General features: G+C 37.5%; 1 protein-coding gene across 5 annotated transcripts in view; it reads right to left on the bottom strand.

Annotated features, from left to right (window-relative positions):
* Positions 1-18,016, bottom strand: part of mtss1lb (MTSS I-BAR domain containing 2b) — a 70,793-nt gene that overhangs the window by 7,237 nt on the left and 45,540 nt on the right. For 3 of the 5 annotated variants that reach the window (XM_058781852.1, XM_058781854.1, XM_058781856.1), the window contains 7 exons: positions 8,043-8,127; positions 7,277-7,368; positions 6,902-6,976; positions 5,119-5,276; positions 3,863-3,970; positions 3,650-3,747; positions 1,422-1,641 (listed from right to left, as the gene is read on the bottom strand). In XM_058781852.1, coding sequence (XP_058637835.1) covers positions 1,422-1,641; positions 3,650-3,747; positions 3,863-3,970; positions 5,119-5,276; positions 6,902-6,976; positions 7,277-7,368; positions 8,043-8,127 — 836 coding nt within the window. The remainder of the gene's footprint in view (positions 1-1,421; positions 1,642-3,649; positions 3,748-3,862; positions 3,971-5,118; positions 5,277-6,901; positions 6,977-7,276; positions 7,369-8,042; positions 8,128-18,016) is intronic. The other 2 variants (XM_058781853.1, XM_058781855.1) reach the window with 1 other exon arrangement.

The raw sequence follows: 18,016 nt of genomic DNA, 5'->3' as shown, positions 1-18,016 counted from the left end.
CTAACTAATTTAGTTCTTCATGTAATTCTGTCTTTGATCTTTTTTTATTTTATTTTATTAAGTTTATGTTTGAACATTTTCCATCAAGGTTATACCGACAGAACGTTCAGCATTCAAAAATCAAAACTGACAGTGATGATGCCATTTCCAACACATAACTTAAAAGCCAAACTAAAAAGATTCAAAGGTTCATTCTTTCCAGTGCGTATGTTATCATCTAAAAATGATATGCATGAGTCATGAACATCGCCTGGCGTGTTTCTGAATTATTTATGCTAGTTTGACCCTCAATATGCTTATCCTTCATTGTGTGTCATGCCTCGGCCATACGTTTGGTAGATTCACAGCCAGGCAAAATCCCCTTTTCTTTCCATGGTGAGAATGAGTAGAATTTGAGCTCCGAGACGAGTGCATTTCTCTTGATTTACTCTAAAGAAAGTGCATAAGAAAGCGCTGTCTCTGTGTATATATTGTAAAGCCTATGTTCCATATACAATGCTTCACAAGCACATTTCAAGCTCTACACTGCTTCCTGTCACAATTTTCCAGAGAATGTAAAAATTTTAATTTTTATTTTTTTTAAATTTTATTTTTTTTTGCCAAATATACATATACATTGCTTCACAAAAATTTTGAGCCACAATATTAATACTTTTATTTAGTAAGGATGCATTAAACTGATCAAAAATATCATAGTTAACAAAAACATTAAATCAGCACAGTTTCCACAACAGTTTTCAAAACTGACAATAATAAAAATGCTACCTGAGCACCAACTCACAATATTGTGAAGTTGTTCCATCACAGGAATAAATTACATTTTAAAATATATTAAAATAGAAAACAGCTATTTTAAATTGCAATCATTCTTCACAATATTACTATTTTTACTGTATTTATGATCAAATAAATGCAGCCTTGCTGAGCATAAGAGACTTATTTAAAAAATATTACCAGCCCCAAACTTTTGAACAATACTGTAAATAAATATCATATTTAACATCTATTACAACAATAAATATTATAGCGCTATTGTTTTATATGGGTTAGTTTGACTAACATATCAATTCACTCTTGAGAAAATCAGTTAAATAGACCTTAGATTAGAGACCATATTGAATTTAACACGAATGAAAAAAAAATATATATATATATATATATATATATGTAATGATAGACTTGCAGTTTTTACAATGGCATGCACTGTATAAATCTCCTTAATCACTTTTTTACAAGTTTCAAATCTGTTTTTTGGATTTTTTTTTTCTCAGAAAGACGTTTTGTTAGCTGAACAATAGTACAATTCACTGAACACAGTACTTCTACCCCTCACAGCCTTGTTTTCATTCCTGTCAAAAATTAAGGTCTCTACCTTCATGTTACCGACATTTCTACAGCAGGAAATACTTTGAAATAAATACCTGGCTGGTTATATCGGAGGGCATGGGTGATGGGGGTTTGGAGTAGACGTTGGCGTCCTGGGAGATGAAGCCGGAGTCATGGGAGGAGACGCTGCTGAGGCGGTGTGCAGCGGTTGTTAGCGGTTGGGCCAGGCTGCGGTAGCGACAGGACGAACTGGGTGAGTGAGTCTGAGAGCCACCAGAGGATCGAGAGGCGCTACTATGGGCGCTGTTTACACTGCTGCAGGGGCAAGGGAAAGTGCAACAGGGCAGAGGACCAGGGTGCAAGGGTGGGGTACGGTTATATGGCGATAAGTGTGAACCACACCCATCAGGAGAGGGTTTTACAAGATGACAGGAACATGATTGACAGATGAAGTTAAGAAAACAATTACATGATAATGATTAACAAATATTTGAGGAAAAAGAGAGATGGACAAACAAAGGTCTCAAGCAGTGATGGGGTTGATGGGTAAGGATGGAGGTCAGGGTGGGGGGCAGAGGGAGAACATATGTAAGACAAAGTTTGACAGGTGTGACACAGGGGGCCTAGTATGGAGATTGAAGGTTGTGTTCAGTTGTGTCGGCCTTGCGCAGCCAACGCACTTGAATCAACCCCCATGACTCCATGCGAGGCGGCACAAACAAACACAAACAGGTACTAAATGACACTATTAAAAAGGAAGCCTTAATTGGCCCTGGAGCCAAAGCAAAACACTAATGGTCTATTCAAAAACTCTACAGGGACTGGTTATGTAAAAGTGATCTTGAAATGCTTTCAATTTGTTTTGAAGTAATTATTTCATATTACAGGTTAAAAACAGCATAATATTAGACAGATTCTGTTGTTGAGGTTCTAAATTGGGTTTTAACCTGGAATATTCATTTAAGAGAGCAAAGCACTGAAGTTACATTAATCAGACACTCTAATTGCTAGTGAATTATAAAAGTAATAGACTCATATTAAACAGGCTACTTTAGTGTAATTGTGTTAATTGTAGCTAATTGCTATGCTTCATCCTTGACTTCATCAAAAGGAATCAATGGATGAATATCATGAGTCAATCAGCATTAAACTGTGCCTGTTGAAAGCAAGGCTATTGCTGGAATACAATCAACATTTTTATGACTGCAGTGCTCTGTCTCTAATGTGTTGTTGGGGTTACATGTGATGTCAACATACAGTGAGATTGTGTAGCGCAGCAGAAGTAGCATCAGCAGCCCCCTCTTTTTCAGTACACACACACATACACTTGCATTCGAAATATACACACTCACAAAATTTAACCAGGCTGAAAAAACAAACTTAAGCTAGTAGCTAGTTTCCAGCTAGTCGTTTAGCTTATGTGGGATGGTTGTTGGCATTGGCATTCCCTTTAAAAGCATAGTTTACCCAAATAAATGACTATTCTGTCATCATTTACTTACTCTCATGTCATTCCAAACCCATAAGATTTCTGTCCCTTTTAAAAGTCCATTCCACTAAAACGTTACACTTCAAAAAGTTCATAAATCACGCAAGCACATTTGAGCTTTCATAGAACATTTTTGGTGTGCTCTATACATGTGCGTTGATCAATGTTTATATGTGAATACAATCCTAGATTAAATCTGTTCATCATGTAAAGTGATTTTGTCTCTTCAGAGGACTTGGATTAAAGTGTCTGGTTTATATTAATTACTTTTATGATGAACTTTTTAAAGCATTATAGTTTTGGTCGAATGGACTTTCAATGGAGGGACAGAAATCACTCATGTTTTATTGTGTTTTGAAGATGAACAAAAGACTTACAGGTTTAAAATGACATGAGAGTGAGTAATTGATGGCAGAATTCGTCATCTATTCCTTTAACAAAGTATGAACAGCTGGTATCTGGTTTGTTTTCTGATCCAGGATGGTCTACAAGCTTACACCAGCTTATGACTAGCTCAGACCAGCTTTAACCAATGAAATACCAGCTACTGTACCATGTCCCAAGACACAGCATAAGCTTGATTTTCCAGCGGGGTAGTAAGTTACAAGTACAAGCTGCCATTTGGCAATTTATATTTTGCAGTAATTTGTCTTTTTGCAACAAACAGCAATTTTCCAAAGCAATTGCAACAATGAAAAGCCAAGCAACATGGTACACACAGCACAAGCAACAAATCTGTCAGGCAGAAAAAAGGCTAATAGCCTGAAACACAGATTCAATAATTGTGCTAACATTACTGCCAGCATAATGTCTCTATTTCTTTATCACTCTCACCTGCACATGCTGCTTTTCCTGGAGCCGGAGCTGCTGGGAGAAGAGGGGGGAGTCTGGTAGGACCAAGAGTAATCAGAACCCTTAAGGTCTTTTATTACCTGAAAGAAAGGGAGAGAGACAGTCTCAGTGTTAATGGTCTTACTGAGTTTGTTTCTGTAAAGCAGTGTACAGTACATGCTGTACATGGTGACTGGTGTATATAAGCATGTGCACCTGCTCGCTTGCTGGGGGCAGTTTGTGGGGGTCTGAGGTTAACACGGTGAGGTCATCAATAATGGCCTGGAGATGAGTGATTTCTCCCAACATGGCAATCTCTCCATTCTAACAGAACCACACGTTCATAGATCAAAACTTAGTTTAACATCACATAATGCCATTTAAATGACAGACAGTAACGCATTCTAAGAGCTTTACGTATTTATGTACCTATTTATTTGTTTGTTTATTTATTGTGCTTAAATTAACTCTTAAGACAGGCTCTTCATTATAATAATCATATACAGTATAACAAAATTTTTATGAGACATTTCCTCTTTACATTTCAAAACATAATTTTTTTTTAATGATTTAATGTTCAAATAAATTTTGTTAGATAAATCTAATACTAAAAGTAATAATTAGTAAGTAGTAATACATAGTAATTATTTTACAGAACAAACTATTATTATTATTATTATTATTATTACTTTAGTATAGGGAGCAATTCTCACTATTCACTAGTTGTTTATTAGCATGCCTATTATTAACATATTGTCTGTTTATTAGTACTTATAAAGCACATTCTGCATGACCATATTCTACATCCCTAATCCTACCCAATACCTAAACTTACAACCTTACTAACTATTAATAAGCAGCAAATTAGGAGTGTATTGAGACAAAAGTCGTAGTTAATGGTTTGTTAATAGCAAGAATTGGACCTTAAAATAAAGTGTGACCATAATAAGAAATGTTTCTTGAACATCAAATCAGGGTATCATAAGGCATATGTGACTGGAGTAATGGCTGTTTGCATAAATTATTATTATTAAATAAAATATATTAAATGTTAATACTATTTCACAATATTGCGGTTTTTTTACTGTGTTTTTGATCAATAATGCAGCCTATATGACACTTTATTTTACAGTGTTTTTTTATGTGTAACTGTACTGAGTAATATTAATTAACGTACTTACTATAGATTAGAATTAGGGTTTAGTCTAGGGTTAGTTGCATGTAATTATGCACCATTTACTGTTATAACTATAGTAAGTACATGTAACATATACATATACATATACTGTAACAAGGACACTGTAAAATAATGTTCTTCGAGAGACTTCTTTCAAAAAAGATCTTACCAATCCCAAGCTTTTGAACAGCTATGTACTTGGAAACTCTAACGCCTGTTGAGGCTTTTTTTTAAAACAGTGCTGCATTCAATATTAAAAACAAAAAATTAGATTTTTAAACGAGGTGGGTTGTACCACTACAGGCTGCAGGAAGCTGATGAAGGTACAAAAGCGTCCTCTCTCCTCCACTAAAGCACGCCGCACCGCCTGTTTCTCCGTCTCCTCCATCAGCAGGTACATGTCATTCACATCCTGCATTGCACTGTCCAGCTGTGGCTGAAGATCCCCCCGGCCTAAAGGGGGCAACAGAGAGCATAACAGAAAAGAAGGGGGAAAAGGAAGAGGGATGAAACAGTGAAGAATGGCCAAAGAATCAGACAAAACAGCAGGTCGAATGGAAGAATGAGAAGAATGTAAAGGACAATCAAAAGAAAAAAGTGAAAATAAACAGAACACAAGAGAATACACAGCATTAGATGAGAATCATTGTCTCTTTCAGCCTCCAACAATACAAATGTAATGTGAACACAGAACAAAACGAACTACTCCGACTAGAACTACACAACAAATGGAGACGGACGCTTCTGAACTCTGCGGTCAAACATCTTCTACTCTTAATTAAACACATGGAACCTCCCAGAGGAAGTTAAAAGGTTAACTCATGCAGACTAGATTGTTAGAGATGGTCGTGACCTTTGCTGAGGAAGCAAAGTCAGCTATCCGCAGTCGAACTGCTTCCAGGAACACAAGCAGCATGCATGCTGGGACGGCATCAGCAAAATCATGCACAAAGCAAACCCTCAGGTGTTATACTGGGAGAAAAGAGAAAGGCTGTGATCTTAAATCAGCTGTAAAGCCAAAATGCTAGGTGGGGGTTAAATCCGATGGCCACAGAACTGTCTGCAGACATGTTTGAGTCTTTTTCGAGTTGAGTCCGGGTTAAAGGGCCATGCAGAGTGACGAGTGAGAATAATCTAAGTGAGCCACAGCTTGGCATGGAAAAAACATACTTACCCTGTAGCTCTATAGAGAGAGAGTAGATGAAAAAGAGAGAGAACACAACATGGGGGGAATCCAAGAGAGGGTACAGAGGACAGAGAGAAAGAGATACAGAGAAAGAGAGGAGGGAGAGCACTGTGTTAGGGTTAGTATTAGGAAGCAATTCAGCTCATTTCACGGCCAAATTGTTTCAGAAAAGCCAAACCACCACAGCAAATTGAACCAAAACCAAATCAGCCAAAAATGTACGATTTAATATGCAGTGGAGCCCAAATAAAATCAAATAGCCTACGTAATCTTATCAAACTGAATGGTCTTAGAAGGAATGAGATGCCTGACTAAACAACATAAATAGGGAGCTTTTCCTTTAACACTGGAGTCTTCCTAGTAACACACAGGATTGTCATCCTATCTTCAAAAGCAGAAATTATTGGCTGCTGGGATATGAACACGAACTGCTTAGCAAATGAGGTGAGAGTTGCACTTCTGCGCTCAAGCCAGCAGAGGGGGTTGCTTACATTGCAGAGGATTGTTTGCCTCATATAAACGGTCAGTAATTTCATCGAACACATTGTGCACTCTACACAGTCTATTTGGCTTTAACAACACTTCCGAGATTCCACTGTCCATCACCAACCATAAGAGCCACTAAAAACACATTCAACACTGATGGCGCATGAACAGCAGGCTGTTCTGAATGTCAAATAAAATAGCCAGTTTTGACCTTGGGGAAATGTCCTTGACTTATTCCCAACACATTTCTGCTTTGTAATAGGGCAGTGTTATGTAATATTGATCCATTACTTTCACTGATATTAAAACACTTGTATGCTAGTAGCCTATATGTGTTGTATGTGATACTGTTGCCATGCTTAACATTTCTTTGTAGTATTGTATAATAGGCTAAAAGACGTGTTACCTTTCCTGGCTTTCTTCTGTAATTTCATGGTGTCTGAAGATTTCTTCTTTATTTCATGACGAGACCGTTTGTACTCTGTAAAAAACGAAATGTGTGAAAATTGAGTATCACTTTATTTTACAGTACTGCTCCGTGTTTACATATGTACTTATTATAGCAATTACAATAACTGGGTAATAACTATATACTAACCTTTAACCTGCCTTTAAACTTAACATTAACCCATGTAGTTATTGTATACTACCCAGTGCTTTCTTGGGTAAGTACAATTTAAGTACATGTACTGTAAAATAAAGTGTAACCGAACATGTGTATGCTGTCTACTTTGTAAGGACTAACATTAGAATGCATATGGACAAAAAGGTGCTTAGTCACCTTTGGCATGGTCCTTGTCCAGTTGATTGGCTGTCTTCTTCCAGTCTTCAATACGGTCCTGTAGTGGAGTGATCAGGCTCTCCATCAAAGCACTGAGAGCAATGAAGAGAGGATCATGTTCTCAACCGTTCACAGCTGAGTCAGAGGTTCTCATTCAATTACAGAGCAATATGAACATTTGCAAGGAAATATCATCAACCCTGTGGGGGTTCAAACCATGAGAAATGAAGGCTTTGGTTTACAGTGTGGCTTAGAGTCTGAGGCATCCATTCATTAGACTGTCAGAGGGAATTGTCAGCAGATGTCCTTTAATGAAGTGTGAAAAATGTGTGTATTTGTGTTTTCTTGTCTTGCTAGTGTCATCGGACTTTGAGAGTGAGTCTGCGATTATAGTGTGTTGTGATGTTCACATTTGTGCACATGACAGAGCTTAGTGTCCTGCAAGTCAGAACAGATATATGTGCACCCACACATAATAATTTTCAATCAAGGAATGTGTTAAGAGAAATAATTCTGATAAGGCTTGAAACACAACAAAACAAAACAAATCAAAACAGTCTGGTCATTATCACAAAAAAATTAATAAATGAAAAACAAACAAATAAATGATTTCTGTAGAAATTCATAATTATAATATTTCCCCTTTTTTGTGCTCTAGTATGTTCTTGTGATACATATAATCATATACATACATGTATTTGTGTTGCATATAGACTTCTAAACTATGACACACAGTAAACAGATGACAGGAGAAGCGTTCTCGTACTTAGTAAAATGGCGTAGTTTAGCCTCAATGCTGCGATGCCTCATACACATGCGGGTCAGCGCTGATCCGATGTCTCTGGTGGCACCTACAGGAGACACGAGAGACAAAAAACTGTCAGAACATCACCGAAATCACACATAGGAAACTTATAGTTCAATGACCAAAACCAGCATGATAAAAACATTGGCTGCAGTACAGAATATTTTGAGCTTCACTTTAATCACTGGCGTTTTAAAGATCATCAAGTCTACAACTTCCAATCATTCAAATATTTATTATTAACATGGATCAGTAATTTATACTTGCTGCAGTCCAAATAAAGTGGTTTCATTTAAAAGACTCCCCAAAGTGTGTGTGAAACCTGTAGCCAGAGTATAAATTAGGTTATTTTTAGTTGCAGGTTGGAAAAAAAACGTTTGGAAAATCCTGACCCCAGTATTTATAAGAGGGAGTGTGCTTTCTTCCAAATAAGGTGGCCTGGACAGCTATTATTTCCCTTAAGTGTTTACATGTCAAACTGAATTGTAAAACTGAGAAGTCTGAAAGTGTTGCCTGGAACTGCACTAGCTCTTTAATTTAACTGTACAATGACTTTCAGTATAAGAAACAAATGATTATTTACAATTTAAAAACACTGTGTCACTCATATGACTGTGGAAATGTGATAATTTGACTGGCAAACTACCTCATTGTCATGTGTTTAAAAGAGTCATTGTATCAATAAACATTAAATGTGTATACTTCTCCATCACTGGAATGGCTGCAAGGAATGATTTACCCATCTCTTCTCTGCATTAGTACTTTCAGCTCATTCTCAGGTTGATGAAAACCTACATTCCAGCAATACAATAAATCCTGGTCTGTGCTGACCTCAGATTTCCAGTAGATCTCAGATCTCCAAACCAGGGAATGAGATTCAGCCAGATTAGAGCAGTTCAGTAATCTAGGCCTTACAGGGTTAATCTAGGCCCATGTCAAAGAGGCACACACCCTAAATAATCAACCCCGACCCTCAAAAGGTACGATTTTTAAACATTAGCCTGAAGACCAAATTTTGACCTTGTATGGAAAATTATATAGTGTGATGTTTCTCCTACAATTTCTGAGCAGAGAAAAATACCTAAATGAGGCTTGAATTTAATTGCTCACAACTTAGAATAGAGGATTATAAAATGAATGTGAATACCATAGTTCAGATTGGAAGAATTTGATGAGAAACATTTGAGTTTTGACTTGTACTGCAGATGTTCGTGCCTTGACAAACAGGAGCACAGTTTGAGACATTGTTGAGATCTTTTGAGACTCAAGAGTGAACATTTCTATTCTACATTTCTGCTCCATTGAATCCAAATGCTGAGAAACAACTAGGATTTAAAAGATCTCATTTGTCATTTTCTCTCCTAAAAAATAGCTTTGTTAGTCACATAGTTACTTGCGTTAGCACTGAATGACTTGCACACAAACAAAAAGCACATACTGTATACACACAAATGAATTCTGAAATGAATTCACTTTGTCTAATTAGTATGCATACACATCACTCTCAGAGAGCAAATGAGTGAATCAAGCAATAGCATTAAAGCTAATGAACTTTTAAAGAATCAGACCAAAGAAAATACCAAACACTATTCATTATCAAATATATATACGAACGCATTTAAGACTGCATGGGAAAAACATTGCCATGCCTTTGACTCTCGTGTCTATTATCCATTGCCATTTTGCAATAACAGTAATGTGTTCACTAACACAGATTTTCTGCATGGCTGCTCTGAGTTAAACATGCATGCATGCCGACACACACACACACTCTCAGAAGGGCACACATGCATACAAACAGAGTGTTTCTCCAATGAGACCCCAGTAAGCCACGAGAGAAGCTCCATTCGTAATTAACACATTCCTGCCTCATGCCTCCTGTTCTTCCCAGCAACCATTCATTAATCCATCCATCCCACAAACACACACGCAAAGTGAGATGATACAGTGTCTAATGTCAGCGTGCCACCGTACTTTAAGATAGTGAGAGAAAATCACAAAAGACAAAAACTGGGAGTGAGACATCCTTTAGTGTGTGTGTGTGTGTGTGTGTGTGTGTGTGTGCAGTAGTGACATGACATATTTTTCTGTTTGTGGTTACCTTCCACTACAAAACACCCCAAAAAAAAAAAATTCACCCTCATTTTTTTTTCTAAATGCATGTTATTGTCCTTACTGGGAGTGATTCATCCATGCATGTTTATTTATATATTTTTATTTTTCCCTATTTTTTTAACCTTGTAATTATTAAACAACATTTCATAACTCAGTCTTCTGGTGAAGATGTCAGACTTCTCTCTAGTCATTTAGTCCGCATAAACCCCACCCCTTTTTCACAATTGTCTACAAGCATGCATTCAGATCTGCCCTCATCCAGTCAACATCCAATGAATAGAACCATCCATCCAATGACATATCCTCGTACATTTTTTTCTTTTTCATTAATCCATTTCACTTGAATGTACATCAAAATATAGAAGACATGATCTGTTGCTACTTTTGTTTCATCGCAATTTTAATGTAAAAGAAGACAGCTAACATCTGGCTAATGTTACATGTTCTCCATGTGCGTGCTCAGTTCGCCCACTGCGTGTCTGTCGCAAACCATTTCTGAGAAAATATCAGATTGAAATGTCTCTGATGGCCACTTGAGAATGTCCGGCTCAGTGTGTGCTCTGAAGCAGTATACTGTTGTTACTGCAGTAATCTGTACAGAGTGGCAGTATTCACAGAGTGCTGTCGCCTCCATCTGTTACAGCAGTCTGTGTTTACTGTTGGCCTCAACGCCAAGACCCGCACTGCCACACCAGCCCCCACATATTGATTATTCTCATGACATTTAGTCACCACAATGTAAAAATGACCATTCTGAGAAAAGATGAGTGGGAAGAAAGAACACAAGTTGACTAACATGTGGAATGATGTAAAAAAGTGAATAAATTCACCACCTTCCTCATAAATGACTGTATTTGTTATTTGTCAAAATAGAGCACTTTAAGTACATTATGGAAGTGTACTTGTTTTTTTTACCTGGGCCATCAGATATTCACGGCAGAATATTTACTCACACCTGACAATAACTGTGCTTGTGTTTCTGTGTCAGTATGTACTGTATGATCATTTTCCATCATTTTCTATCTGAGAAAAAAATGGATGAGATCAGTCTGTTGGGATTTCCTTCTGTGGCTTCTAAACTTAATTGAATAGAGTAATTGTATAAACAAGGCTTTTTACTTGGCTGACGACCAGCAGAAAGACATACAGAGCACTTACACAAGAGAGAGACAGTGGCAGGTCTATAATGTTTAGCTGAGGTTTCACAAATAACTGATGTACAGGTGCATTTACGCAACATTATCATCGTTAATCTTGACTTGATGTCTCATTGTAAACAAAGCAAATCTGAAGATAACGACAGAACAGATACACCAACCAACTTTTAGCATAAAGACAGCAATGGAACAGTGCTTCCCAATTGAAACAATGCTAAATGCAAATAAATATTCCAATCCAACCCAAATTCTTCTGTCACTTGGTAGCTCTAAGATAGCAAAATTAGGCCAACACAGACTGTGCCCTCATAAACCATAAAACAATTCACATAAAAGCTCAGCTTATGTCACGTTAATAATTGTGTATGCCATTTTTCTTTGTACAATAAACAGCACTGGTACTGCAATGGTTCACCACTTGATGTTCAATGTAAAATCTAGGTCATCAGTAGCAGTTGAGCACCAGTGGCACAGAATAGGTAATATAAAGCAGAAGATGCATATTAAGATGCATATGCATAAGAAGAGGCATATACAGTAAAGGAATGAAAACAGAAACATGTTACAACTCTGCTAATGTTCAAGTAAGACATGAATTATGAGTGTTTTCACTCACTGTATGGGCAGTTTCTACAGTCCAGCCTCTCTGCTGTTTCCAGGGCAACAGATGGTGGGTGAGACATGTAGAGCAGTGCAGGTCTCAGGACAGACAGGCCAGTGAGTGGTGCAAAAATCAATCAGTCTGTGCAGAATGACGAGACAGATGCCGCCATGACAGGACACTGCGATGCTTTGCAGGAATCATCTATTACTACAGCAGCCTTCTTTTAAATGATGCTGAAATCATTTGACATTTTAAAAAGTTTTGTCCATTAGGATTTTCACTAGATATAATTGCATACTTTAATGAATAAAAAAATAATAATAATTAGCCAACACACTCTTAAGGCAACTTGTGATTATTTATTTTACATTTTAGTTGCTTACTGCTGCTTACACCCCACTAAGGTTTTAGTTTAGAGGTGGACCTTCATGCTTGATCCACCCCACTATCCACCCCATTAGTTAATAGTGAGAACGAGGCCTCTCACCAGAAATACCATCACTGTACAGTTTCCACCAAAGAAAGAAAGAAAAGATTAGAATATGCATTAAAAGTCATTTTATCATATCTTTCTCCACCTGTATCGTTCTTTCCCTCCCCCACCATTTATCTTCCTTTATATCTCCTCACTTCTTTCCGAACCCCTCACCACCCCTTTCCTAGAAGTAATTCAGACATCCCTTTTTTCTCCATCACGAGACCTGATGATGTGTGGCGCATGTTGCCTCATGACTCCCTGTTGAGCTGCTGAACATGAAAGTCTGTCAGAGAGGCTTCAGCCTGCAGGGCCTCAAACCCCCACACAGACCAACCTCCACCTCTCCACAACATTCCTGCCCTCATTTCACCAGACCTTACGGACCTAACCTTTGATATACACTAATAAATTACTACTGTTAATAATACAGGTGCTTCGATATGTGTATCTCAGATTAGCTCTGAGATTAGCTGAGATTTTCACTGGTGTTCCTCAGGGGTCAGTCTTTGTCCCGTTACTTTTTAATAGCCTATTTGTCTGTCACCACTTGGCAATCTCTTGAGATCGCTTGGCCTCCCTTATCATTTCTATGCTGATGCTATGCAGATTTATATACATTTAAAACCTGAAAAGAGCTTTTCTTTCTGACTGTATTACTGAGATAACAACATGGATGAATACTAATTGTCTGTGTCTGAACAGAGGTAAAACTGTTATGCTCATTGGTTCCTGTCATCAAATTTCTGTTCATTGTACAATGTTCCCTTCATACTGACACCTTACCTAGAATAACATTTGAGGTAATATGGTCTCCAGAAGTACAGAAATATAAAAATACATCATAGTCTGAGTTGAAGTTGACATTAGAGTCGTCCTAAACCACAACAATCATATAAAATCAAGCCACATCCATACACTCGTGTATAAATACAGAATACAACTGACCGAACATGTCAACAATCACTGAGGAGAAAGAGGCAGCTGTCAAACAATAGTTGTCTTTCCAACACATGAATAAACCCACACACTCCACAGACTTCCACACACATGCAGGGTAAGAAAAGATGACCACTATTTTAAATGATTATTATTATTATAGAGCCTCAGCTTAATTCAGTCATTCAGTGAGGAAGAACTGAGTTATTTACAACCTTCACATCAAGCTAATTTTTCATGAACTTTCAGTTAACCTCAGTAAGGTAATGGTGTTATCATCATTTCCTCTCTCTCTCCGAATCAAACGCAAGTGTTTCCTTTGCTTTGCTCCTATGGCTTTATGCCCTTCCAGCTCATACTTTGCCATAGCAACAGGAGACATGAAATCCGCCGAAGGATTTTGTGCCCACCCTTTTTCTTGCTGCACCATTCATACAATGCAGACATGCCCTCACACAAACACACATACTTAAGGTTTCATTGTAATACAACTGCATGAACATGGTAATACTTTATGTATTCATATCACATATACAAGAAGAAAATCTATTAACACTTTACACGAAGGACAGACAATGATCAGAAGCATCACAATAATGAAACATTTACAGACAGCAAAAAATGAGACACCAGTACTGGCTCAAATACAGGCAACGATTAAGAACAAGAGATTATGAAGCACTGGGTCCCAAGAGTCATATGGGTTATAGTGGGTGCTTGTTTGTTTGTAATGTATCTATATGTCCCAGTAGTGTAAACCACACAAGGTGGCCTAATTCCCAGGATGGTCTGTGTCTCCTAGCACAACCCATTCTCACACCCAACTCGTCACATATTGAAGCTTGGTCAGGACCACTTGGCGTCGCTTTTTGACGCTCAAGGTACCCCTTAGCGTCATTTTTCGACTTGCAGGGTCCTCCGTTGTTTTCAGTTGTTTGTCTTAGTTTAATGGTTTGCATGCATTTGTAAAAAATAGAAATAATTTTATATAAATTTATACTTTTATTGGAGCACCTAACCCAAACCTTACCCTAAACCTACCCACTTCTGAACAATATAAAACACGTAACAGGCAAATACAAGTGTAGTCACAGGTATTTATTGCAAAAACTGACCATAAACAAGCAGTATAAAAGCATTACAAACAAGACGTGTTGCCAAGTCTTCTGAAGCCATACGAAGTCTTTATGAGAAGAAGAGAGTAAATCATAAGGTTTTAATTGCTGAAAATGATCCCGCTCTGTTAACCTGCTCACATCTCATTCAAAAGCATACTCCCCGTCCTGCAGCATGACGCAATCGGTCACGAGACACACAAGAGCCAATAGCATTTCACAACCAAGGCTCACGTAAGGCTTCTTCTGGCGGCATTTTTTGAATTCACGCACAGACTGCAGCACATAGGAAGAGCTTTACAGCGGACGGAGACAGCGATCAAACTATTCCTCTCACAAATCAATTGTTTTGCCTCGGAAGACTTGGAATATTAATATTTTATGACGGTAGTTGTATCTGCCTGTTATATCTTGTGTTTTATTGACAAATGGTAGGTTTAGGGGCAGGGGTTGGGTTATGTGCTCATAAATGTGTAAATAATGTAATATAAATAAAACTGTTGTGGCTGTTTATATTGAAAAATAACACCCCAACATATATGCAATAATGGCAATGTTATTACCCAATATATAATTTAATTATGACGATAAAATTCCCAGTATGGCGTCGGCATATTGACGCTAAGGATTTCCTATTTAAAGCAACGGAGGACCCTGCAAGTCGAAAAATGACGCTAAAGGGTACCTTGAGCGTCAAAAAGCGATGCCAAGTGGTCCTGACCAAGCTTCAATATGTGACGAGTTGGGAGTGAGAACGGGTTGCCTAGCATCAGGCATTTGTGGACATCTAGAGTGCCATGATTATAAATTACTACAAAAAAATATAATAAATAAAACAGAGAAAAATTCTAATACTCAAAAATGTATTTAAGTAAATGTAATATAACATAACTGACATGCAGAGATTTGATGCCTCGTTTGATGCCTCAGTGTAGGTCGTCCCGTAGATCAGAGCTTGCAGTTAAGGACTGATTTTAACACACTACTCTGACAAATGTCAAACAAATTTCACATTCTACAAGCCATTCTTAAATTTGTTTACAGCCCATAACTGAGGCAAATTAATTTCCTTAGGCAGCACTGCCAAAATCAGTCTTGAGGGCAAAAGATTTATTTCAGGGGATCCAGTGTGCCAGATGGGGGTGTTACCATTAGTCCAAGACATCCAAGTGAGACTGAAGACAGGATGAAATCTTGAATCATGTTAACGTCACTGCAAAACTTCATTGTCATCTTGTTTTTGTTTTGTTTTTTGTTTTGTTTTTTGGAGGGGGGGGGGGGGGTCTGTAAAAGATATCTTGATATCCTCAAAGCAAGAAAATACAATATGAGAAGCAGCATGTCATAAATATTTACTGAATTAAGTTGACTTTTTTACTCAAATTACTTTAAAATCGTCATGAAATGAAAATTCACCCTCATTATGATCTAAAGGCATTTTATTAATCTTATTGCAAATGATTCATCCGTCTTAATTAAACATCACAACTGGTGAAACCAACTTCTCTTAGGTTATGTCAGACTGCATTTTTGGTTTGTTCCAGTAATTTAATCTCTTAAATCCAGTACCTTTCTTACACTCGACCTCAAGCTCGCATTCAGATCTGCCTCCATGCAATCACCAACCAACAGACCCATGTCCCCTACTACATTTGTTTTTCTTTTTTGGGAAAATACATTTCACTTGGATGCACGTCACAATGCAGAATAAATGGTCTGTCGCCGTTTCTGTTATATTGCAACTTTAAACATAAATCTCCATGTTAGATTTATGCCTTAAACAAAAAAAAGCTATGGAGGAACAAAATATCATTTGCATATCACTGTATAGTCTTGATTTGAACAGACATGTGCGGTGGTTGTAAAAAGGCATAAATACACTATACTGTAGTGTACTACGACAGTACTGTGCTGTTTAAGAGTGCAGGCTGAGGCAAAGCAGAGCTAACAGGAAGAAAGAGAAAGACTGAGACAACAAACGCTGACTGCAGCAGCACATGAAATAGCATAATTCATGCAAGCCTTGATTCCTCTCTCAGCATGCATCTGTACCTCAGAGCTTCTGCCCCCAAAAACTGCTTCTGATTAGACTGAGATGCTCAGAAAGCACAGCATAAAAAAACACTGACAATTACTGACACTGAAATCTGCGTCAGACCTGACACTGCGTGAATTTCATCAAATAAATAAAAAGGCGAATACATGAATAAAAACATGAACAGAAAATAAATGTTAATACACCGCAAAAAGCGCTGGGTTATTTGTTTCAACCCAAATGCTGGGTTGAGACTGTTGGGGAATCAGGGTTGATCTGACCCAATTTAGGTTGATAATCATTCATAATCATTAATCCAACAGTTCTGGGTTGTTGTGGACATGAAAAATAGCATGCAAGTCGTGCAAGGTCCAACCATTTTCTGAGTGCCACCTATCTGTGTTTGCGGCACTCATGAAAGGAATATGTGTGGAAAATAAAAGAAAATTAATTGAAGCAGAGAGAAAATAGAACTTTGAAACTGACTGCAGCGAGGAGTGTGTTCTTTTTTGTTGAAGTATTTTCTTTCACACCAAAATCACTCAAGCATAGTGACTGGTGTCTAGTGAACTGGCAGGAACTGAAAAAGACAGAATGGCTCTTGAGAGGAGTGATTAAAAACACTTTCATCATGTCGATTCGCTATAATACACATTTTATTCCTGACTTTCAGCATTTATTACAAGCTTTTATTCAGTGTGTTTCTTGGCGCCAGTCAAAGCCTGAGGCTTTGGCCATAGTGGAACTATTTTCATAAATGAAATAACTAGTTATTGAATATTTATTCAACAATATTGATTAAACTTTTAAAAAGCAATTTCATTTAACTGTATAAGCTCTATAACTGTTGATTTTCCTTTCTTTTCTGTGCTTTTTCTCACTCACATACATATTCACAGGTTATTTTATACTGTTGCCTTTTTAGTCCTTGATAATCAATACATTTCACATTTTCAAATGCAAAAGGCTGCGATTTAAGTAATATATAATAAGCTATACAGTGGTGATGATTCCTTTTGTTATTATTATTATTATTATTACCACCGCCTAGTTCTACATTTAAGAATACAGGAACTCTAATACTACTAATAATACTAATCAATATGCAAGTCATTAACATACTATAAAACATGTATTCATATAATGCATGGCAGCACGTTGGCCACTGGCTGAGCTCAGTTCCTGGAGAGTGACTCGTGAGGTCAGGTGAGGTGCTGCACTGAGTCAGAGTGTATGGGTGTCACTTTGCATTACAGTAACAGGGCTGACTACAGTGGTGAACCGTACCTGACATCATGATCAACACCAGGTTACACTCTCTCAGATCTCACCACTCACGTCATTCTGGGATTTATGCATGGCAACTTTTACACATTTATTTGAAATGGTCGCATGCAATATTATTATTTTTCTTTTTATATTCATGACATGCAGGGACATGCAGGGACACATCTTTCTCGAGATGACACTGTCCTCATCTTTTATTGGCTTGAGA

Source organism: Onychostoma macrolepis, chromosome 07 (genome assembly GCF_012432095.1).
Source record: "Onychostoma macrolepis isolate SWU-2019 chromosome 07, ASM1243209v1, whole genome shotgun sequence".
NCBI lineage: Eukaryota > Metazoa > Chordata > Actinopteri > Cypriniformes > Cyprinidae > Onychostoma > Onychostoma macrolepis.
This window is presented reverse-complemented; position numbering and strand designations above follow the sequence as displayed.